The sequence below is a fragment of the Trichosurus vulpecula genome, chromosome 6 (genome assembly GCF_011100635.1).
Source record: "Trichosurus vulpecula isolate mTriVul1 chromosome 6, mTriVul1.pri, whole genome shotgun sequence".
Taxonomy (NCBI): domain Eukaryota; kingdom Metazoa; phylum Chordata; class Mammalia; order Diprotodontia; family Phalangeridae; genus Trichosurus; species Trichosurus vulpecula.
Window position 1 is genome coordinate 13,632,050 of NC_050578.1, and position 19,919 is coordinate 13,651,968.

General features: G+C 41.8%; 1 protein-coding gene across 1 annotated transcript; it reads left to right on the plus strand.

Annotated features, from left to right (window-relative positions):
• The first annotated feature begins 13,098 nt into the window (after nt 1-13,098).
• Nucleotides 13,099-19,057, plus strand: SAP30 (Sin3A associated protein 30). The gene is made up of 4 exons (XM_036763841.1): nt 13,099-13,856; nt 16,524-16,649; nt 17,006-17,104; nt 18,722-19,057. The coding sequence occupies exons 1-4, from the start codon at nt 13,515-13,517 to the stop codon at nt 18,842-18,844; spliced, it is 690 nt and encodes a 229-aa protein (XP_036619736.1). The 5' UTR covers nt 13,099-13,514; the 3' UTR covers nt 18,845-19,057.
• The last annotated feature ends 862 nt before the right edge of the window (nt 19,058-19,919 follow it).

The following is a 19,919-nucleotide window of genomic DNA, read 5'->3' on the forward strand; positions in this document are numbered from 1 at the left end:
CACCAGGTGGGCCTGGGGCTGGAAGCAACTGCAGCTGTAGTTCTGTAGCTGCCCCACCTCTGCTTCCCCTGGGGCGGTGGCTGAACGGCAAACTCTACCCCCATCCCCAGCAGCTTTTCCCACTATCCTACTCTGTTGTGTTTGGTGTTTGTGGGTTGAGAAGTCTGGTAACTGCTGCAGATCACTGATTCAGGGTGCTAGGGCACGCTCCACCCGGCTCCTGGTCTGGTTGGTCTGTGGTGCCCACGTTGGGTTCTGCTCTGCTCAGCTCCGCTCCTAGCTCCGTGCAGGATAGACCTTACCCAGAGACTATCCAGGCTGTCCTGGGCTAGAGCCCTGGTTCCCTCTGCCACTTTGTGGGTTCTGCAGTTCTAGAATTGGTTCAGAGCCATTTTTTATAGGTTTTTGGAGGGACTTGGTGGGGAGCTCTCGCTAGTTCCTGCTTTCCAGCCACCATCTATCAGCAATACAACTTCAGAGGACTAATGGCACAAAATGCTATTCACCTCCAGAGAAAGAACTGATGGAGTCTGAATGGAGATTGAAGAATACTTTTTAAACTTTCTTCATTATTCTTGGGTTGTTTTGTATGCATTTTCTTTTGCAATATGGCTAATATGGAAATGTTTTGCATGACCACATAGATACAATCTACCATATTTCACCACATAATCATTGCAGATTTTATGCCAATTTTTTGCAAAAAAGTGGGGTACAACAATTACATGAAGCTTTTAAAAATTTGTGCTGTATTAATTAAAAATTATTTATCACTAAACTGTCTTTGGTGTAAGATTAGGATGCATGGAATACCCATGGCTATACATTAAATTTGGGAAGATGCCAGTCCTACCATATCACATAGCTTACTCATGCAGCTTCACCTGCCTTCTGGCCAGCTTCCCTTGCACCTACAGGTCTTCATTGGATTGAGTGATAATACAGTTAGTACTGCAGCACTCTAAATAAACCACACTAGCTGGCTTTCTGAAGTATGTTGACAATGTGTATGAATTGAGAATTCTAGGCTTGCTGCTTGCAATGCATGAGAGATAAATGAGTATCCATATGCCACTGGTGAATAAATTGCTGCTCTGTTTACCTTTTAAGCAGCTTGAGGAACAGGATTATACCACGTGATGATTACACAATGAAACCAATTTTTGGACAAAATACACACACATGCAACAGGATGTGACAATTATGGGGTGAAATACAGTATATCAAATTGCTTGCCTTCTCAAGGAGAGGGAAGGGAAGGGAGGGAGAAAGATAATTTGAAATTCAATATTTTAAAAAACAAAATTTTAAAACTGTTGTTTGCATGTAATTGAGAAAACATAAAATAAAAATAAACTGAAAAAAAGGGGATATAAAAAAATTTCTAAAAGGAAGCCAGAATGACACCGTAGGAAGAGCACGCTGGATGTGGCCTCAGAGCACCTGCGTTTGAATCCTAGCTTTGATACTTGATACCTTTGTGACTTTGAGAAAATCATTTAAATCTCTCTGGGCCTCAGTTTCCCATCTATAAAATAAAAGGGTTGGACTGATGACCCTTCTAGCTCTGAATCTTCAGTTACCCTCTCCTCTTGGATAGTGTCTCTTCTCCGGGTTTGCATGACACTACTCTCTCTTGGTTATTGTCCTACCTCCAGGATGCTTTCTTCTGCATTTTCTTTATTGGTTCATCATTCATATCAACAACCCCAAGCTGCAGCTGTTTCCCCAAGGCTCTGTCTTTGGCCCCTATCTCTTATTTCTGTAAATTCTCTTACCTCAGGACTTCATCAACCCACATAGGTTTAATTATCTACTCTATACATATGACTGCTGAATCTATAAATCCAGCCACAGCCTTTCTTCAGACCTCTAGTCCCACATCACCATCTGCCTATTTTATATTCCAATGGAAAAACATCTTAAACTTAAACGTGTCCAAAAATGAACTCATAATCTTTCACCCAAAACTCTCCCCTAGGCCTACTAACACCTCCTAGAATAGCTGGACCAGATGCTGACATCTCTTGAGCCAATCAAATCATCCCCTTTGTTAAGATTTAATCACTCATCCTTAATGAGGTGTGAACAGGCCAACAGGTATTCTGGCCTCTGTCAAGGCAAGGTCTCAAATTGGTGTTAATGGGTATAGAGGTGTTAATGTGTATTCCCAAACCTTCACCCCAGATGCAAACAAAAGCCTAATCTTTTAGTCTTATTACATTGCTCTGGTTTACTCTGGTAACATCCTATACACTCCCCTCATTCCCTACCCTGAACGATACATATCTACATATAGTACCATGCCCTACCTCCACCTCCAGAGTTATAAGCACTTTGCAGGAAGGGTCTGTATAATTTTTATCCTTGTATTCCTAACTCTTTAAGTCCTCCTCCGCTAAAGGTCTAGTCTGGTGCCTCATCATGGCATGGAGATGATGTTGGACACTCCAAAGCTCTGCCAGCAGGGTCCAAAGCTGTGCCAGGATTTACCATACTTAAAAGGTTATCAGCCTGGTGATGTGTATATGTCTGTTGTCTCAGAATGAGTTTAATAAATCCAGGATTACTAAAAAAAAAAACCATTCACAGCAACTATTAAAGACTAATGGTTAAATCATAGACGGATTACAAACTTGAAGGGGGAGGAAGTACCCATGTCATTGGGTGCATCACTCCCTACCTACCCATATCCAAGCTGTTGCCAAGGCCTGCCCATTTCACCTTTGCAGCATCTCTCAAATACACTTCCCCTTTCTCTGACTTTTTCACCAGTCTGGTGCAGGACCTTATCACCTCATGCCTGGATTATTGCAATAGACTGCTGGTAGTTTTGCCTGCCTCAAGTCTCCCCCCACTCCAATCCGGTCTCCACTCAGCCATTAAAGTGATTTTCCTAAAGTCACCCCTTGCCCCTTCTACTCAAGAAACTCCAGTGGCTTCCTATTGCTTACAGGAACAAATACAAACTGATGTTTGACATCTAAAGACTTTCAAAACCTAGGGCTACCCCGCCCCCCCCCCCCCCAGCATATCCAGTGTTATACCTTAATCTCCAGCATATACTCTGTGATCCAGCAATACCAGCCTCCTGGCTGTTCCACAAGCACGACACTCCATTCTCCATCTCTCTTGGTTCCTAGCATTTTCTTTAGTTGTCTCCCATGCCTGGAATGCTCTCTCTCCTTGATGTGACTACTGGCCTTCCTGGCTTCCTGTAAATCCCAATTAAAATCCTACCTTCTACACGTAGCCTTCCCTAACCCCTCTTAATTCTAGTACTTTCCCTCTTTTAATTGTTTCCTATTTAGCCTGTATATAGCTTTCTTTGTATATGATATATTTTGAATGTTGTCTCCTCCATTAAGTTCCTTGAGGGCAGGAACTGTCTCTTGCCTCTTTTTGTGATTCCAGTATTTAGCCCAGTGCCTGGCCCATAGTCGGTGCTTAATAAATGTTGATTGATTGATTTACATTAGAGAAAATTGCTGTGTAGAAATATTCTCAGCTCCTGGAGAAAGCCTTGTAGTAGGGACTTAATTATTTGTCAGATTGAATTAGGTGCATCATTAACAGTTGCAAGGACAACTTTTCAATCTGCAGTCATTAAGAACAAATCTCCATTAACAACTGAATGCATTTATTTGTCATTTATACAAAGGAGTGAAAATTAGGTGGTTTCCTTTCATTTTCATTCTCCAGGCAGTCCATTTTTTTTTGCCTTCAGGTCAGTGGGTCTTAATTTTCTTTTTTTAGTGCAGTCCCTTTGAGGTTTCTCCCAACCATGCCACTCTATGCCATATCCCTAAATTTGAGGGAGTTTAAAATAAGTTTCATCTGAAAACCAGTGATAAGCAACATGAGTTTGGCCTACTCTAGTTTTAATCCCTGTAGGCTTTCCCTACAAACCTAATGAAAGACCAGAGTTCTCATAGCACTATTATCTGTGCCTTTTCTCTCAAATTACCACTTGTTTAAAAAAAAAAAGGCTCAAGCCTAAAGAAAGTTAGTCAAACTCAGCCTTTGAGAAGTCTTTGGTTTGCTGACTTTTGAAATCATAAGTAGCACCCCCACCGAAGCAAAACACAGTCCAGCTTAGTATAGTACAGCAGAACATGTCTTCGTCTATACTGCCATTTGGCTAGCCTATCCATCAGGCTGGCTATCCCACTAATGTACATATGGTACACATCCATCTCAGAACAAGTGAATGATTGTCACATTCTTGTAAGCGCTCCTAGAAAAGTGAATATGAGGGCAAATATGTCTACATAGATGTTGTGTCTACGTGTGGTATCCTTTCAGGACAATGTAAATTCCCTGAGGGCAAGAATTGTTTTATTTTTTGCCAGAGTGACTTGCAAAGAGTAGGTGTTTAGCAAATGTTTGTTCAATTGAACTGTGCTAAACACATAGAATCTTTTAACTATATTTCAAGGCCATCACTAATCTCTTTTAAAGCAGGGCTTAATCCAAATTCTTTCCTGGTCTATATCTATTGGTAAGAGACAGCAAGATCTAAGAGAAGCTGAATTGTAAGTGATGTCAGTGAGAAGCAACCTCTAGGATTTGGGCCAGTGTATACTTTTGTTTTTTCTCACTGAAATAGTATATAAAGAATTGTGCTGGATTTCCCTGGATATTAAAGTGGTAGGAATGTCCTGTCTTCCTTCTCTAGGGTAAATAAGTAAATCACTTGCATTTATAGGAGATGTTTTAATGGCTTTACTAAAGTTTTAAGCTATTAGAGCCATAATGTTTTATGATTTCAAAGCACTTTCCATACAACAACCACAAGAAATAGGTAGTACAAGGATTGTTACCATTTTAATTCAGGAAACTAAGAATCAGAAAGTTAAGAGATTTGTCTGGGGCCACACAGCTAGTAAGTGTTGAAAAACTTCAAGTTATGTCTTGAGTCTTCAGGTCCATTGTTTTTATCCTGTGTGAGAACATAGGCTAGGCACAAAACAGATCCCCCTGCCCCTCTTTCTCACCTTCCTTCTCTCAGTCTAAAAGAAAACATGTTATTGTGTGAAACAGGCATTCTATGAACTCCTTGGAACAGTCTTAGAAGCTAACTTTTGCAATGAAATAGTAACTAATAAAACTGAGACATCAAAAAGATTATTGAAAGTGTAACATTTGAGAATCCAACATCTATTCTTGGCTTTTATTTTACATTTTCCCTTGGTGTAAAACGTTTACTGCTGTTAAACATCACCATGAAAGGCAGCATGGTGAGTGTATGGAATGCTTGCCTTGAGTCAGGAAGATTTCAGTTCAAATCTCCACTCTTATTAGTTATTAGTTGTATGAACCAGGGAAATTCACTGAACCTCTCTAAGCTTAAGACAACTATCTAAACTAAATTACAAATGGGATGGGCTGTGCCAAGGTAGAGGAAGTTCTAATATGGCCAATTCCTCCACCAATGAAATTACAAGTCATCTGCATATTGACATATTAATACTATCACTCTAGTTATTTGACTACACCCATAATACGTTTTTCCAAAGTCATTGCCACCTAATGTTGCTTCTCTTTCCTAACATGTCTGAACAATAATAGATGATGCTAAACTAGATGATAATAATGGTAGCAACCACAAATATATATGTATATATATGTGTATGTATACACACATACATACATACATATATATGTATATACAGACACACAGACACACACACACACACACGCAGCCAGGTAGCGCAGTGGAGAGATGACAGGCCTGGAGTCCGTCAGGAAGACTCTTCTTCCTGAGTTCAAATTTGGCCTCAGACACTCACTGGCTGTTTGACTGTGGGTAAATCACTTAACAGTTTTCTCATCTATAAAATGAGCTGGAGAAGGAAGTGGCAGACCACTCCAGTACCTTTGCCAAGAAAGCCCCAAATGGGGTCATGAAGAGTCAGACACGACTGTACAAATACATACACACACATATCGTTAAGATTTGCAAAGTGTTTTATATATGTTAGCTCATTTGATACACATGTTAATTCATGTGATAAATTTTTGTCTTATATTTTCAGTTTTTAGGAACTATAAACTAAATCAATGGCTACAAAGCTAACATGTATTCTTAGATTTAGGGTAAAAAAATGAATATTCTACCTTGCTGATGCCCAAATTAAAGCCAGTTACAGGCATGCCACACTAGGGCCATGTACGCCTTGGTGACCCAGAGGAAATTTTGATGAATAATTCAATCTCTACAATGGTGAGGATTTTTTAAATTAATTTTTCAAGTACCAATAATTCATTTTTTCTTCCTCCTACCCCCTTCCCCACCAAGAAAAAGAAAAACAAAGGCCAATACATAGGACAAAAAAAAATTCCCACATTGGCCATGTTAAAAGAAATGGTTTCATTCTGTATATTTAGTCCACTACTTCTCTGTCATGAGGTAGGTAGCATTCTTTATCATCACTCCTCTGGAATCATGATTGATAATCGCATTGTTAAGAGTTCTTAAGTCTTTCAAAAATGTTTTTTTTACAATGTTGCTATATAATTTGTTCTCCTGGTTTTGCTCACTTCACTTTGCATGAGTTCATATGAGTCTTCCTAGGTTTCTATTAAACCATCCCTTGTATTATTCCTTACAGCACAATTGCCTTCCGCTATATTCATATATGATAATTTGTTCAGTCATTCCAAACTGTTGGACACTGCTCCCCACACCTTACTCCCCCCTCTCCCCTCCCCCCCTCCCCCTGCCTCACACCTTGGTTTCTAGTTCTTTGCTGCTACAAAAAGAGCTATTCTAAATATTTTTGTACGTAAAGAATCTTTTCCTCTTTCTTTCATTGCTTTGCTTCGGAGTGTAGGCCTAGTAGTGGTATTTCAGGCCAAAGGGTACAGTTTAGAAACTTTGAGGGCATAATTCCAATTTACTTTCCAGAATGGCTATAACAAGTCACACTCCACCAACAGTGCATCAATGTGCCTTTTTTCCTGTAGCCTAATATTTATTATTTTCCTTTTTTTTTTGCCAGTTTTACCAATCTGAAGTCTGTGGAACCTCAGAGGTGTTTTAATTTGTATTTCTCTGACTATTAGTGATTTGGAGCATTTTTTCATATGGCTATAGATAGTTTGGATTTTTTCCCTTGAGAACTGCCTATTCATATCCCGACTACTTGTCAATTGGAGAACGACTCTTACTATTATAAATATGAATTAGTTCCTGAGGTTTCTAATGATGGTAACATTTCATTCTACCACACTGAAAAGAATCTTATCAAAACATCTTACCTGTAGACAACTGAATCAAACTGCTAGAAATGATTTTTAGCATAAAACCATTTTGAAAATACTTTAAAGATTATGTACTTGGAGAGAAGAAAAATGAAATGGAAGGAGAGAGAAGGGAAGGAAAGCCTTGCTGAGAGGAAGTAACCGTGTCCACTTTGCTCTTTTTCCTTAGGTACTTAGCATGATTATAGCTGTAAAACCCCTAGTTCTACTTGTAGATGGATAAAACAAGGCAGATGGAAAATAGTAGAAGAAAATCAGACTGACTGATGCTATGCAAAGACTATCTGCTCCAAGATGGTGGGAGATGGTGATTGAACAGGAGTGGCAGAAACAAAAGCTGGACTAGAGCCCTAGGTGATGGTCACTAGGTTGCTACCATTTGAGTTCTCCTAATTATGTTTGCAGCATCCTCTTTGGGGTGCTCTCCAAATCTTGCACTTGAACTGGCAGGTCGGGTCCCCAGAGGGGTGACTACTTCCTTGGGTTCCATGGGTAACCCTGTCAGTTACTACTTCTAACACTGAGAGCCCACAAGTGTGCTGCCCACTGACCATCAGCCAATAGACTCACTTAGCCCTTAGAAAAGACATGAGAAGAAGAAGAAGAAGAAGAAGAAGAAGAAGAAGAAGAAGAAGAAGAAGAAGAAGAAGAAGAAGAAGAAGAAGAAGAAGAAGAAGAAGAAGAAGAAGAAGAAGAACTAGTATTTCTATAACACTTTCAGGTTTGCAAAATGCTGCAGAAATTTAATATCATTTAATCCTCACAACAATCCAGTGAGGTGGGTATATACTATCCCCATTTTACAGAAGAGGAAATTGAGGCTAAGAGGTTAAGTGACTTGTTCAGGGTCAGACAACCAGAAGTGTCTAAGGCAGCATTTGAACTCAGGTTTTGCTGATACCAAATCCAGCCCTCTTACCCACTGTGTGACCTAGATAAATACCAAAAACAGTGTTATAAAATATTTTCCTCTCCCTCCAAACACGGTGTACATTTCCTCACAAATGTACACAGAGTGCAGGGGGTATAGTAAGAGAAAAGACACAAACTTAAAGTACAATGGGAGTGAAGCAAACTTGTAGGGAATACAACAGGGTCTTGAAGTTCTCTTTCTCCAGAGAGTCCTCAGGAGTTCACTGCAGGGAGCACCTTTGGTGACAGACAACTCTGGTCCTCAACTGGGTTGATTCCTTGAAGGACATGGAATCTCTACTAGGTGAGCTGATCCATTGTAAGCTAGACTTTGTATCAAAGCAGTTTTGGAATTGAGAAATGGAATCCTCCAAATATGGATAGCAGTTGGCAGTTTATTGGAGAAATAGCTGACTAGGAAGTGCATGGACTTTCTGACCCTAAGTCAGAGTGAGGCCTCTGAGAGAGACATAGTCCTTGGTAATCAGGAAAGAGAGAAGAAAAAACTGAATTAAATATTAAACCTGAGGGCATTGGTCAACTAAGTTGGCATTCTAGGTGGTACAGTGGGTAAAGCACTTGGCCTGAAGTCAGGAAACCTGAGTTCAAATTAGACATTTACTAGCTATGTGGACTTGGGCAAGTCGCTTAACTTCTTTAAAGTTAGTTTCCTCATCTGTATAATTTGGACCATAATAGCATCTATCTCATGGGTTGTTGTGAACATCAAATGAAGTAACATTTGTATAGCACTTAAAGTTTCTGGCACCTAGTAAACACTATATATTTTTAGTTCTAGTTACTATAATTATTGTTGTTCTCTGTGCTTTACAATGCTTGATACTTGGAGTGAGGAATCTCCTTCAGGACAGGAAACATTCATCCTTGCCTCTGAGAAACAAGCAGACCAAAAGGGCTTTTTACTCATTCAGTGAGTGGGTGTTTTAGGGCTTATGCCTATTCTAAAGAGCTGTAGCAGCAAAGCCCCTCAGCTTTAAGCTAAAAGAGCAATAGCAGCACCTGCCCTTTCTCCTTTGAGGAAGAGATAAGGACTCCAATTAAGCCAAAAGCTTAATTGTAAAGAGAATCTCCATAATCTCAAACTCAGTGGAACTGTAGCTGGCAAAGACTAGCAGGAACCATGCTAAGCAAGGTAAAGTGGAGAGCAGACCAGGTAAAGGGTTGATTGTACTAACATCTCCAAAAGGCTGTAGAAACTATGCAGCATCAGAGTATTAGTGACCTTCCATGTATGTACCTTGCCTATATGTGCTGCTTACTTGTGTGTCCTTTTGCATGTTTACCTGGGTCATATGTGTTCCCTGCATGTCCACTGTCAGCTAGGTGGTACAGTAGGGAGAGTGCTGGGCCCGGAGCAATCAGGAAGATTTACCTAAGTTCAAATTTGACCTCAGACTTTTACTAGTTGTGACCCTGGCAACTTACTTAACCACATAATCTGTCTGCCTTGGTTTCCTCAAATACAAAATAATAGCATCTACTTCCATGGGATGTTGTGACAATCAAATGAGATGCTATAAAGTGCTTAGCAAAGTACCTGCAACATAGTTGGCACTTAACAAGTACTCATTTCTTCTACTCCTGGTCTTCTGGCTCCAGTCAGTCACCCAGTAATTATCTACTAAGTACCTACTATATGCCAGGCACAGTGCTAAGCACTTGAAACTGTATACTCAGGAAATATTTACTGCATTGTTTTTTTCTGCCCTTTGGGTCCAAGCATCCCAAAAGCACCCATCTTCCACACGCTATCCCTTCAGATACTTTACAGCTACCCTCTAAATCTTCTCTTCTTCAGGCTAAATATCCCCAGTTTCTTCAACCAATTTTCATATGTCATGTTTAGCTGGAATATTCACTATGTGAGTGGAAGAGTTGAAGAAGAAGAAGCTAGAAAGGTATGCTGGCATTAGATCTTGAAGGTTCTTGCATACTAGGAGAAGGAGTTTATATTTTATTTAATAGGTAATGAAAAGGCATCAAAGATTTTTGAATATGAATAGAGCAAAGCCATGCAGTATTTTTTTTAAACTTAAGAATGACGTATGTAATGGTTGCTGCAATACCAAATACTTGTAATCTTCATGCTGTGTGGCAGAAAAAGCTTTCTACATAGAGAAACCAAGCAGAAAAAAAATCCAATCAAAATGGGATTAGGTAAGTAAACATTTATTAAGCACTTATAGTGTTCCAGGCACTGTGCTAAGTGCTTTACAAATATCTCATCACATCCTCACAACAACACTGGAAGGTAGGTGCTATTATTATCCCCACTTTATAGTTCCAGAAACTGAGGCAGATGGAGGGTAATAGCAGTGCACTAGGAAAGACACATGAGGGAGGAAATAGACCAGAGGTAAGAAATTTAGTTTTCTTGGTACAGAAGTGGAAGGGAGAAGATACAGAACCCAAACCAATGTGATTGTAGTGTTGTAGTGGGGGTGAAAAGGTTGGTGGGGAGTGTGTGTGTGTGTGTGTGTGAAGATGAAAGTGATACTTTAAAGACAGAACTATTTGGACTTACAAGTTGACTGGACAGGGGCTGAGAGTAGGTCAGGGAGAGAGATGTCACAGACAACTGCCTAGGTGACAGGATGTTGGTGTCATCAACAGAAATAGAGAAGTTAAGGAAAGCAACATGGGTTGGGTGAGCATTTGATTTATTTAAACAAACATTTATTAAGCGTCCACTGTGTACTCACTCAGCCCCAGTGAAATATGGAAGAGGTCTGAGTAAGACAGGATAGACAAGGTTCCTGCCTCATAATTCAGTAGGGAACATGACAGGACAGCTAGGCGGCACAGTGGATAGAAATCAGGATGATCTAAGTTCAGATCTGGTCTCAGACACTTACTAGCTATGTGACCCTGGGCAAGTCACTTAAACCTGTTTGCCTCAGTTTCCTCATCTGTAAAATATGAGCTGGAAAAAGAAATGGCAAACCACTTCAGTATCTTTCTCAAGAAAAGCTCAAGAGGGGTCATGAAGAGTAGAATACAGCTGAAAACGACTAAACAACAAAAAGGAACATGACATATATAAACAATTAAAAGCAAGAAATAGTACATAACAAGTTCAGGAGAAGGAAAGTGTTATTTAACGGGGCTGGGGGAGAGGATGTGTGACTGGTAGGATGGTGGTGCCATTAACAGAAGTAGAGACGACAAAGAGAGAGACACGTTTTGGGGAAAATATTAATCTACCAGAGAGTCTTACCTTTTTAGTGTTTTGGACCCCTGTCTGTCTGTTGAAGCCGATGTATGGTCAAAAAGTTTTTAAACCCACAAAATAAAATACATGGGATTACAAAGGATACCAATTATATTGAAATAGTTATCAAAACTTTTAGAGTTCCTGGACCCACGTTAAAATACTCCTGAAGCAAACAAACCAACCAACCGACCTCCTGGGAAAGAGGAGTTCAGTTTAAGTTTTATATAAGGTTAGTGTTTTCAATGACTCCCAAGTCGGGATATACAGCAAGCAGCTAGAACAACGGGACTCTAGCACCTGATGAAAGGTTTTGGAGGAAGGACTTAACGCATCTAACAAAAACGGAAGAGATTTAAGTGCTCCGTTCGAAATCAGGGTGTGAATGGTTCGTATCATTCGAGGAATATCTTTACATGATAGCTGAGGCCATGAACACTACGGGAAGGAAGAGAGCGGAGAAAATAGAAAAGGGCCTAATTCTTTAGCCAAATCAAGACGGAGCAGGCAAGTCTCACTCCATTAACATGTTATAGACGACAGCAAAGACTCAACTTCCATCCGGCTCCCTTTCCTTAAGGCTTCGCAGCAAAGTGGGGGTGGGGAGGGTGGGGAATGAAGTTTTTCATTTCCGCAAGCCAGTGAAAACAGGACAGTCACATAGACCTTCCCAAGTTTCTGCGAAGCTGTGTTCTTGTAGCCTGGAGCCTTTAAAAGGATAAATTGGCTGGTGCATGTCCACGCCCCCTTCCCTCTCGCGGTTTGGTTACCAAGACTCTCTCCGCCTCTTTATTTTCGGACAAGTTGTTAGCTCCGCCCAGGGAAAGGGGTTGACTGCTCCCAATAACAAAACTGGCAGGCTTAGGGTGCTCGGATAATGCAAAGGAAAATAAAAAAATCTTTTTCCTCCTGCAGTTGACTGGGAGAGTGAAGGGAGGCGTGAAACCCATCCAGGTTCGGGTTGCGGCTCTCGCCAGGAAACACACCAGCCTGGCTCCGGGCAGTGGGGGCTCCCTTTCCCTAGCTGCCAAAAAGCAGTTGGAAATGTAGGGGCTGGAGATACAGGGAGAGACTTGGGGAAGGGAAGCCTGGGTGGACAGGACACTCGGACCCAGCAGCATCAGGGACAGGGGAGGACGCACCGGTCTGCGGGACTTTACACTAAGCCAAGGGTAGCTCGGGGCGTGCAGACACGGGTGAGGCCCCGGGACCCTTTCCCACCTTCTCCAGGCCCCCTCCCCCCTTCTAAATCCACATGCTTTGCACGCACGGCCCCTAGGGAGCTAAGCGAACACCCAGGGGGTACCTCGCGCAGCCTGGCTCCCAGCTCCCAACACAAAGTAGGCAAGGTCCTGAGCTTCTAATCCCGAGAAGCCGACCCTGCAGTTCCACCTTTTCCCAGACAGCCAGGAGGGAACTGAGAAAGATCCAGGCCTGCCAGCGTGTAGCTACGCAGTGCACGTCGGGATTGGTAGTTCTTCAACTTCCCGGGCCAGCCAAAGCAGAGAAGAAATAAGGAATGGGGCGCGGCGGAGTGGAAAGAGAACGGGGAGGGACTACATTTCCCGTAGTGCTTCATTCTCTGAGGTGGGAGGGGTGGAGGGGAGAGTGTTTGTGTTAGGAGGAGGCGGGGAGGGGCTGGCGGAGCGGAGGAGTGTCGCGCCTGCGCACTAGCCGCGGGCCGTGGAGAGACGGAGGAGTGAAGGGGGAACAGCTTAACAGCTGAAGAGTCTCCACATGACAGAGTGAGCGCGGCCGGAGCCGGACGCCCCTTCCCGAGCCGGGACACGGAGCCGGCCGGCCTGGGACGAAGAGCGTACTCCGGGCAAGACGCGGAGGATTGTCGGGGTTGTCGCCGGCCAGTGCTGAGTGAGTTGCCGCCGGGGCCCGGGCCGGAGCGGGGCTGTCCCGTCCGCCCAACGCAGGTGCCTTGGGGGCCCGGGAGCGGAGTGGGGACCGAGGCCGGAGCGCAGGCTGCTGCCTCCCCCTCGCTCTCTCGCCGTCCGGCCCGGCTCGGGGCTCGCAGCGGCTCGGAGGGGTGCGTGAGCGGAGGCGAGAAGGGGGCTCCCCCGGCCGCCGCCGCCGCCTCGGAGGGGAGGCCACCATGAACGGCTTCCCCCCGGACGAGGTGAGCCGTGGAGGGGACGCGGCCGCCGCCGTGGCCGCCGTGGTGGTCGCCGCCGCTGCTGCCGCCGCCGCCGCCGCCTCGTCCGGGGCGGGCGCCGGGACCGGGGCGGGGGCCGCGAGCGGGGCCGAGGTGCCGGGCTCCGGGCCGGCAGCGGCCGCGGCGGGTCCCCCTGGCGCGGCGGGACCGGGCCCCGGACAGCTCTGCTGCTTGCGGGAGGATGGGGAGAGGTGCAGCCGGGCGGCCGGCAACGCCAGCTTCAGCAAGAGGATCCAGAAGAGCATCTCCCAAAAGAAGGTCAAGATCGACCTGGACAAGACGGTGAGTGACCCCGAGGCCCCGGTGCCTGCTGCGAGCGGGTCCGCGGGCAGGGGGAGGGGCCGGGAGCATTGGGGGCCCCTCCGCTCTTCCGCCTTCACCTCTCCCCGGCAGCTGCGGGGCGGACCTCGAGGGGCGGCGTTAACAAAGTCACGGCAAGTCCTGCGGCGGCGGCTGCCCTGGCATCCTCAGCCCTCCAGCCTACTTTATGGTCCCCTTCGTCCCCCATCCACCTCTGATTCCTCCTCCTCGTCCTCCTTTCCCTGTCCACCTTCTCCTCCTTCCTCCAGCCCAGCCAGCTGCAACTCTTTCTCTTCCTCCACCCCCTTCTCCTGTCTTCTCCCATCCACCTCCTTCTCCCTTTCCCCCATTCACCTTTCACTCCCACCTTCTTCTCCAGCCCCCATTCACTTCCACCTCCTCCCTTTCCTCCCTCACGTCTAACTCCTTCACCTCCCCCCACTTCCTTCTCTAGCCCCACATCTACCTCAACCTCCTCCAACCCCCCATCCACCTCCTTCTAACTTCTCCCTCCCCACTTTTTCCCCCAGGCCCCCATCCTTCTTCACCTCCTCCCTTCCCCCCACCTCCAACTTCTCCCCCCAGTCACCTCCATCTCCTCCTTTGCCCCCACCTTCTCTTCCCTTCCTCCCTCCCCCTCGGCATCTTTTCGGGCACAATTGGGAAGGGAAACAAAGCGGAGAAGCGAGCAGGGGAAGAGTTGTTTTCGACGCAGCCCCGTGGGCCAGCCTGGCAGGGAGGCTCCTTTGTTAGGCTTCCCGAGCTGGGACGTGGAGATTGGCTCCGCTAGTGGTTGTTGTCCTTCCGTGCTCTGTTTGAAGCTGCCCGCCTGGTCTCGGGACAAAAGTGGAGCCGGCTGTGGGAGAGCGGGGCGGGGGGCTCCCTTCACTCTCCTCCCCCAGCACACACACACACACACACAGACGCAGACACACCACACACACACACACACACACACACACACACACACACACACACACACGCCCAGGAGAGAATCCTGAGCTCCTCCCACCGTGGCCGAGGAGCCCTGTCTGTTGGGTCTAGTAGACGCGGGTCATAGTCTGTTCCTAGGGCAGTGCCTCGTGGGTGTGTTGCACATAGGTCTTTGCCATTTTACGTTCTTCTTGGCAGCCATCCGGGGCTGGCCCGTGATAGTGTCCGAGGGTTTTGAAAGCTGTGTTTGATCTTTCAGTTCATCTGCCTGGAGGAAGGTGAAACTGTTAGCTCCAAAGGCTAGCCAAAAACAAGCCGCCTCCTTCTTTAAAAATAAGAATGCTCTTTCCTGGATCTTAACTTCCTTCGAGCTTAGAAATCCGTTCGTTGGGGTCTGTCCACAAAGTCCCTCACATAAGACAAAGGATCGCTCTTCAGAGTACGTGTATTTGTTGAAAAAGTGCAAGAAATCAACTCGCACATCTGTTAGCTGACTAGTATTTAATAAGACGTACTTTGAGGCTTGGGTAAAGAAAAATATGACATTCCCTCAAGGAGCTTACTTTCACTAGGCTTATTTTTAAAAGTCATATAGTAAAAGGTTGATAGTATGTGTTGGGGGTAAAGGAGACCTCCAAAGTACTGTCAGGAAATGTGAGGAGAGAGAAAGACTTTTAGCTGAAGGATCTGGGAATGCTTCTCGGAGGAGGCACCTGAGCTTAAGCCTTGAAGGAATTTTGATTGGCTGAGTGGCGTAAGAGCCTGCATTCCAGGAACTGGAACAGGAACAGGAACAGGCCAGGCCAGGAGTGCACAAAGAAGGCTTTTCCAGCTCAGGGGCTAGCTAGCAGTCTAGTTTGGGAACCTAAGTATAGGAGGGGAAGTGATGTGAAATAATTTGATTCTAATGTCAACACGCAGCTCTAAATGGTTACTGTTACAATTGAAAAGGTTATAAGTAAATTAGTTTGTTTAAAAGTTAATTTGTATTTGTTTCTACCGGTTTTGTTTTCCTGGGTCATAGAAACACCTTTAGTGATCTTGAAACTATTGGAGGGGTAGCTTCCATTTGAAATAGAAATACAGGCTTGGTGATAATCCAGCTTGTTAGAATCTTTAGTTATTAATAAAGAATGTAAAATTTGTAGTTAACTTTTTAAAAGTTGATCTCTACTAAGTATTTATGATACCCTGAATATAAGTTGGAAGTTATGCCTAGAAGAAAGAAGGGGGAAAATAGAGAACGTATTATGCTTAAAATGATCCTCTCTTGGGAAAGCAGCATCATAGTCAAGAGAGCTCTCTACAGTAAGACAGCCTTCCTGTTATTTGAAAGAGACAACCCTGAACTCATTGCCCTCCCAATAGCATTTTGATGCCAGAAAGTAAAGGCCTAAAAGAAACTTCTTCCATTTCAGCAGCATACTTTTCTGAAATAGACTGGCCATAACACAACAAGGCAAAGTGCTATTTTCTTTGTATCAGATGAATCTGGGGTGATTTAATATGAAGGATTCTGGAAAAAAGAGGAATATGATAGAAATAAACATGTCCAACTTATAAGTTGCTTTTCTTATAACTTTATCTTTAATAATTCATTATAGCATATGGTACTTCCAGATTAGAATCTAGATTTTAGTTTAATCATGTAGTAATAAGCTCTGTGGGAAACTTGGGGTTTTATTTTTGTTGTTGTTGATGTATTTTTTCCCCCAGGCAAGGCACCTTTATATCTGTGACTTTCACAAAAACTTAATTCAGAGTGTTCGAAACAGAAGAAAGAGGAAAGGGAGTGATGATGATGGAGGTGATTCGCCTGTGCAAGATATAGACACTCCAGAGGTAGATGAATAGTTTTCATATCAGATTTAATGTTTTTGTTTTTCAATTCAACAACTATCTATCAATTGCCTATATGATAAGCTAATATTCCTACAATGAAATAATTAAATAGCGTGTTATTGTTAATAGTTTTCCCTGAAAGTAGGTGAAGTTTGACTTTATAATATTTTCTATTTTAAGTCTTAATTTGATGTTTAATTAGTCTCCCATTCTCCTATAAAGAAAACGTTCTTTAAATCAATAATAACTTTGATTTTTCAAATACATTTGATAACTTTTTATGATAATTTTATAATTAACCTATTTTAGTAAGTTGTATATAAATTAATGTTAACAGGTATCTTAATTCTTTGTAGGTTGATTTATACCAATTACAAGTCAACACACTTCGGAGGTACAAAAGACACTTCAAGTTACCAACCAGACCAGGACTTAACAAAGCACAACTTGTTGAGGTAGAAGTCATTGTTATGCTATTTAATAGAGAAAAGGTTACATTAAATGTGCCTATTTCCAGAAACTAACTCCCATATTTTGGGTAATACTGTCTTAAATTTCTTATATATCTGTTTTCATGCAATTTCTAAAATTTTGCAGCAGAGGATGGCTTTAGCAATTTTTAATGAATATTGAACCATAAGTTAATGGAAAGCTTGCTGTGAAAATACTAGGTGCCTTACAATGCTTGTTTACTCTTTAGAAAATACATGCATAGGCTCTTATGTAATAATTGAGCTAATGGATTATGGTCTGTTTTCACTGTCCTTTTAAATATCAAGACCTATACTATTCATCTTAAAGGGAATTTTGCTATACATGAAAAGTCTTTAACAATGCACCTTTCCTTTAATATCAGTAGCCATATCGTTCAAGATGTGCTATTAAGACTTAATACTCTTTACTATTAATGAGGAATTTTGAATTATAAACAAGGTATCCCAAAAGTCTTAGTGTGATTTTAAGCTTTAATGGCTTTAATACAGGGACGTCCTATTTTAATCTATACCATTTCTAGTACACAGGTTCACAGATGAGCTTATGGTTTAGCTAGTCAGTACTTAGTAGACTTTTCTGTGTGACTGTTCATCTTAACCAAAAGGAAATTTAAGATGTAGATTTTAGAACATTCTATTTTGGCTAATAACAAAATTAAGGAATTTAAAATCAAAATAAGTCAGTTGAAGAGAATATTGTGAATGTTTCTACTTTGAGATTTTATTTTAAAAAGCAAAAATCACTATACTCCTAATCGTCTGACGTCTAATTTATTTTTAAAAAATTATTTTGAAACTGGAGCAATTTTATATTCCAGAGGAGAAATGCTGTCTCTAATTCTAGCAGGCATGTATTTTTATAATTTATTCTGCCTGTGTACCAAATATAGAAACTTAGTTTTTTAGGCAGTAAGCCAGATTTCATATGTAGGTGGAGTTTTCTTTGAGAAGTTTCTGACTTTCAGTAAAAAGAAAAGGTCAAAGTATCATGGTTTAGTCTATTAAAAATATACTCATTGGTAGTTACAAATCACTGATTCCCAGCTTCATGAGAAGTGAAGAAAGAAGGTTATAAATATTCTGTAAACATTGATCTTTCTTCTGTTTTCCTTCAGTTATCCAGATTACTTTTTCAGAACTCTTTAGTACAAAGAACATTAACAGGAGGTTCCCTGGATTGCTTATGCCATACAAGTGAAGAATTCTTTCATCTTGACAGTTGCATTTTTAATTTGAATAAGGTCATTGCAAGTGGGAATTAGAAAGATACAGATGTGTCTTAGAAGGCTTACACATATATTCCTATTATGCTTCATTGAAGTTTATAGCTTAAAAAAATGAAAGTATTAACTTCCTAATTGTTTTCACATTGTTAAGTGGTTTTAAAATTGTTAGATAAGGAAGCTTGTTTCCCTTGAAATTTTGCTGTCTCCTGCTCAATCTGTGTACATATTTTTAAAAGGAATAGATTAACATATAACACATTGTTTTTTATTTTGGGGGGTTTTTGGATGTAATTATTTGAAAAAGTAAGCTGAACATATTAATCTCTAATTTCCTTAATTTTTCTCTTTATAGATAGTTGGTTGCCATTTTAGGTCTATTCCAGTAAATGAAAAGGACACCTTAACATACTTCATCTACTCTGTAAAGAATGACAAGAACAAGCCAGATCTCAAGATTGATAGTGGTGTTCATTAGAATATCTGAAACTGGGACTAAAGTTTGGATGTACAGATACTAAGACTGTTTTTGAGATACAGAAACATCCATTTGTGCTTTTTTTTTTTTCCTACAGAGGACTTTTGTCTGGCTTTATTTTCTTTATTTTTGATCTTGATAATTAGATGAGAACTCATGCGAAATGAGCTTTCATAGATGAAAAAATATTTTAAATAAATGATATTGCTATTATAGTTGCTTCAGTGTATTTACTGTTTTAAACTTGACTGTTTTCTTAATCCCTTATTCCCAATGTAGACTAAGATACTTGTGTATCTGTATTTGTGTATATATACAAACTTGTGTGTGTATAAACACACACACACACACACAAATACCCAGAGTTGTCTTTGAATTTTGCCATTATAGAACCCACTTTTAATTTTAAATTTTAATTTTTAAATTACATTTTATTATTAATTATATATATAAATTAAATTAATTTAAATTTTAATCAAATGTTAATTGATCTCATTTAGAAGCAGTAGCCAATATAGTACATTTTATTTCTTTGAAATAGTTTGTGTTTATAGTATAGTGATTTGGGACTTAAGATAGAACATTGTTTTTAAAGCGATGGTAGTAAGTCTGAAGTAATCACTTTCCTTTACCAGTTCTTTTCCTGTTTTAACTTTTGGATTAAACTTCACAGGTATGAAATTACTTAATTCTTTTTATTTTGTTTTTTAATTTAATTTATTTAATATTTTTAGTTTTCAACATTGATTTCCACAAGAATTTCAATTACAAATTTTCTCCCCAGTTCTACTCTCCCGTCACTCCAAGATGGCATATATTCTGATTGCCCTGTTCCTCAGTCAGCATTCCCTTCTGTCACCCCACTTCCCCCCATCCACTTTTCCCTTACTTTCTTGTAGGGCAAGATAGATTTTTATGCCCCTTTGCCTGTATATCTTATTTCCTAGTTGCATGCAAAAACAACTTTTTTTTGAGCATCTGCTTTTAAAACTTTGATTTCCAAATTCTCTCCCCTCTTCCCTCCCCACCCACCCTCCCTAAGAAGGCAAGCAATTCAGCATAGGCCACATGTGTA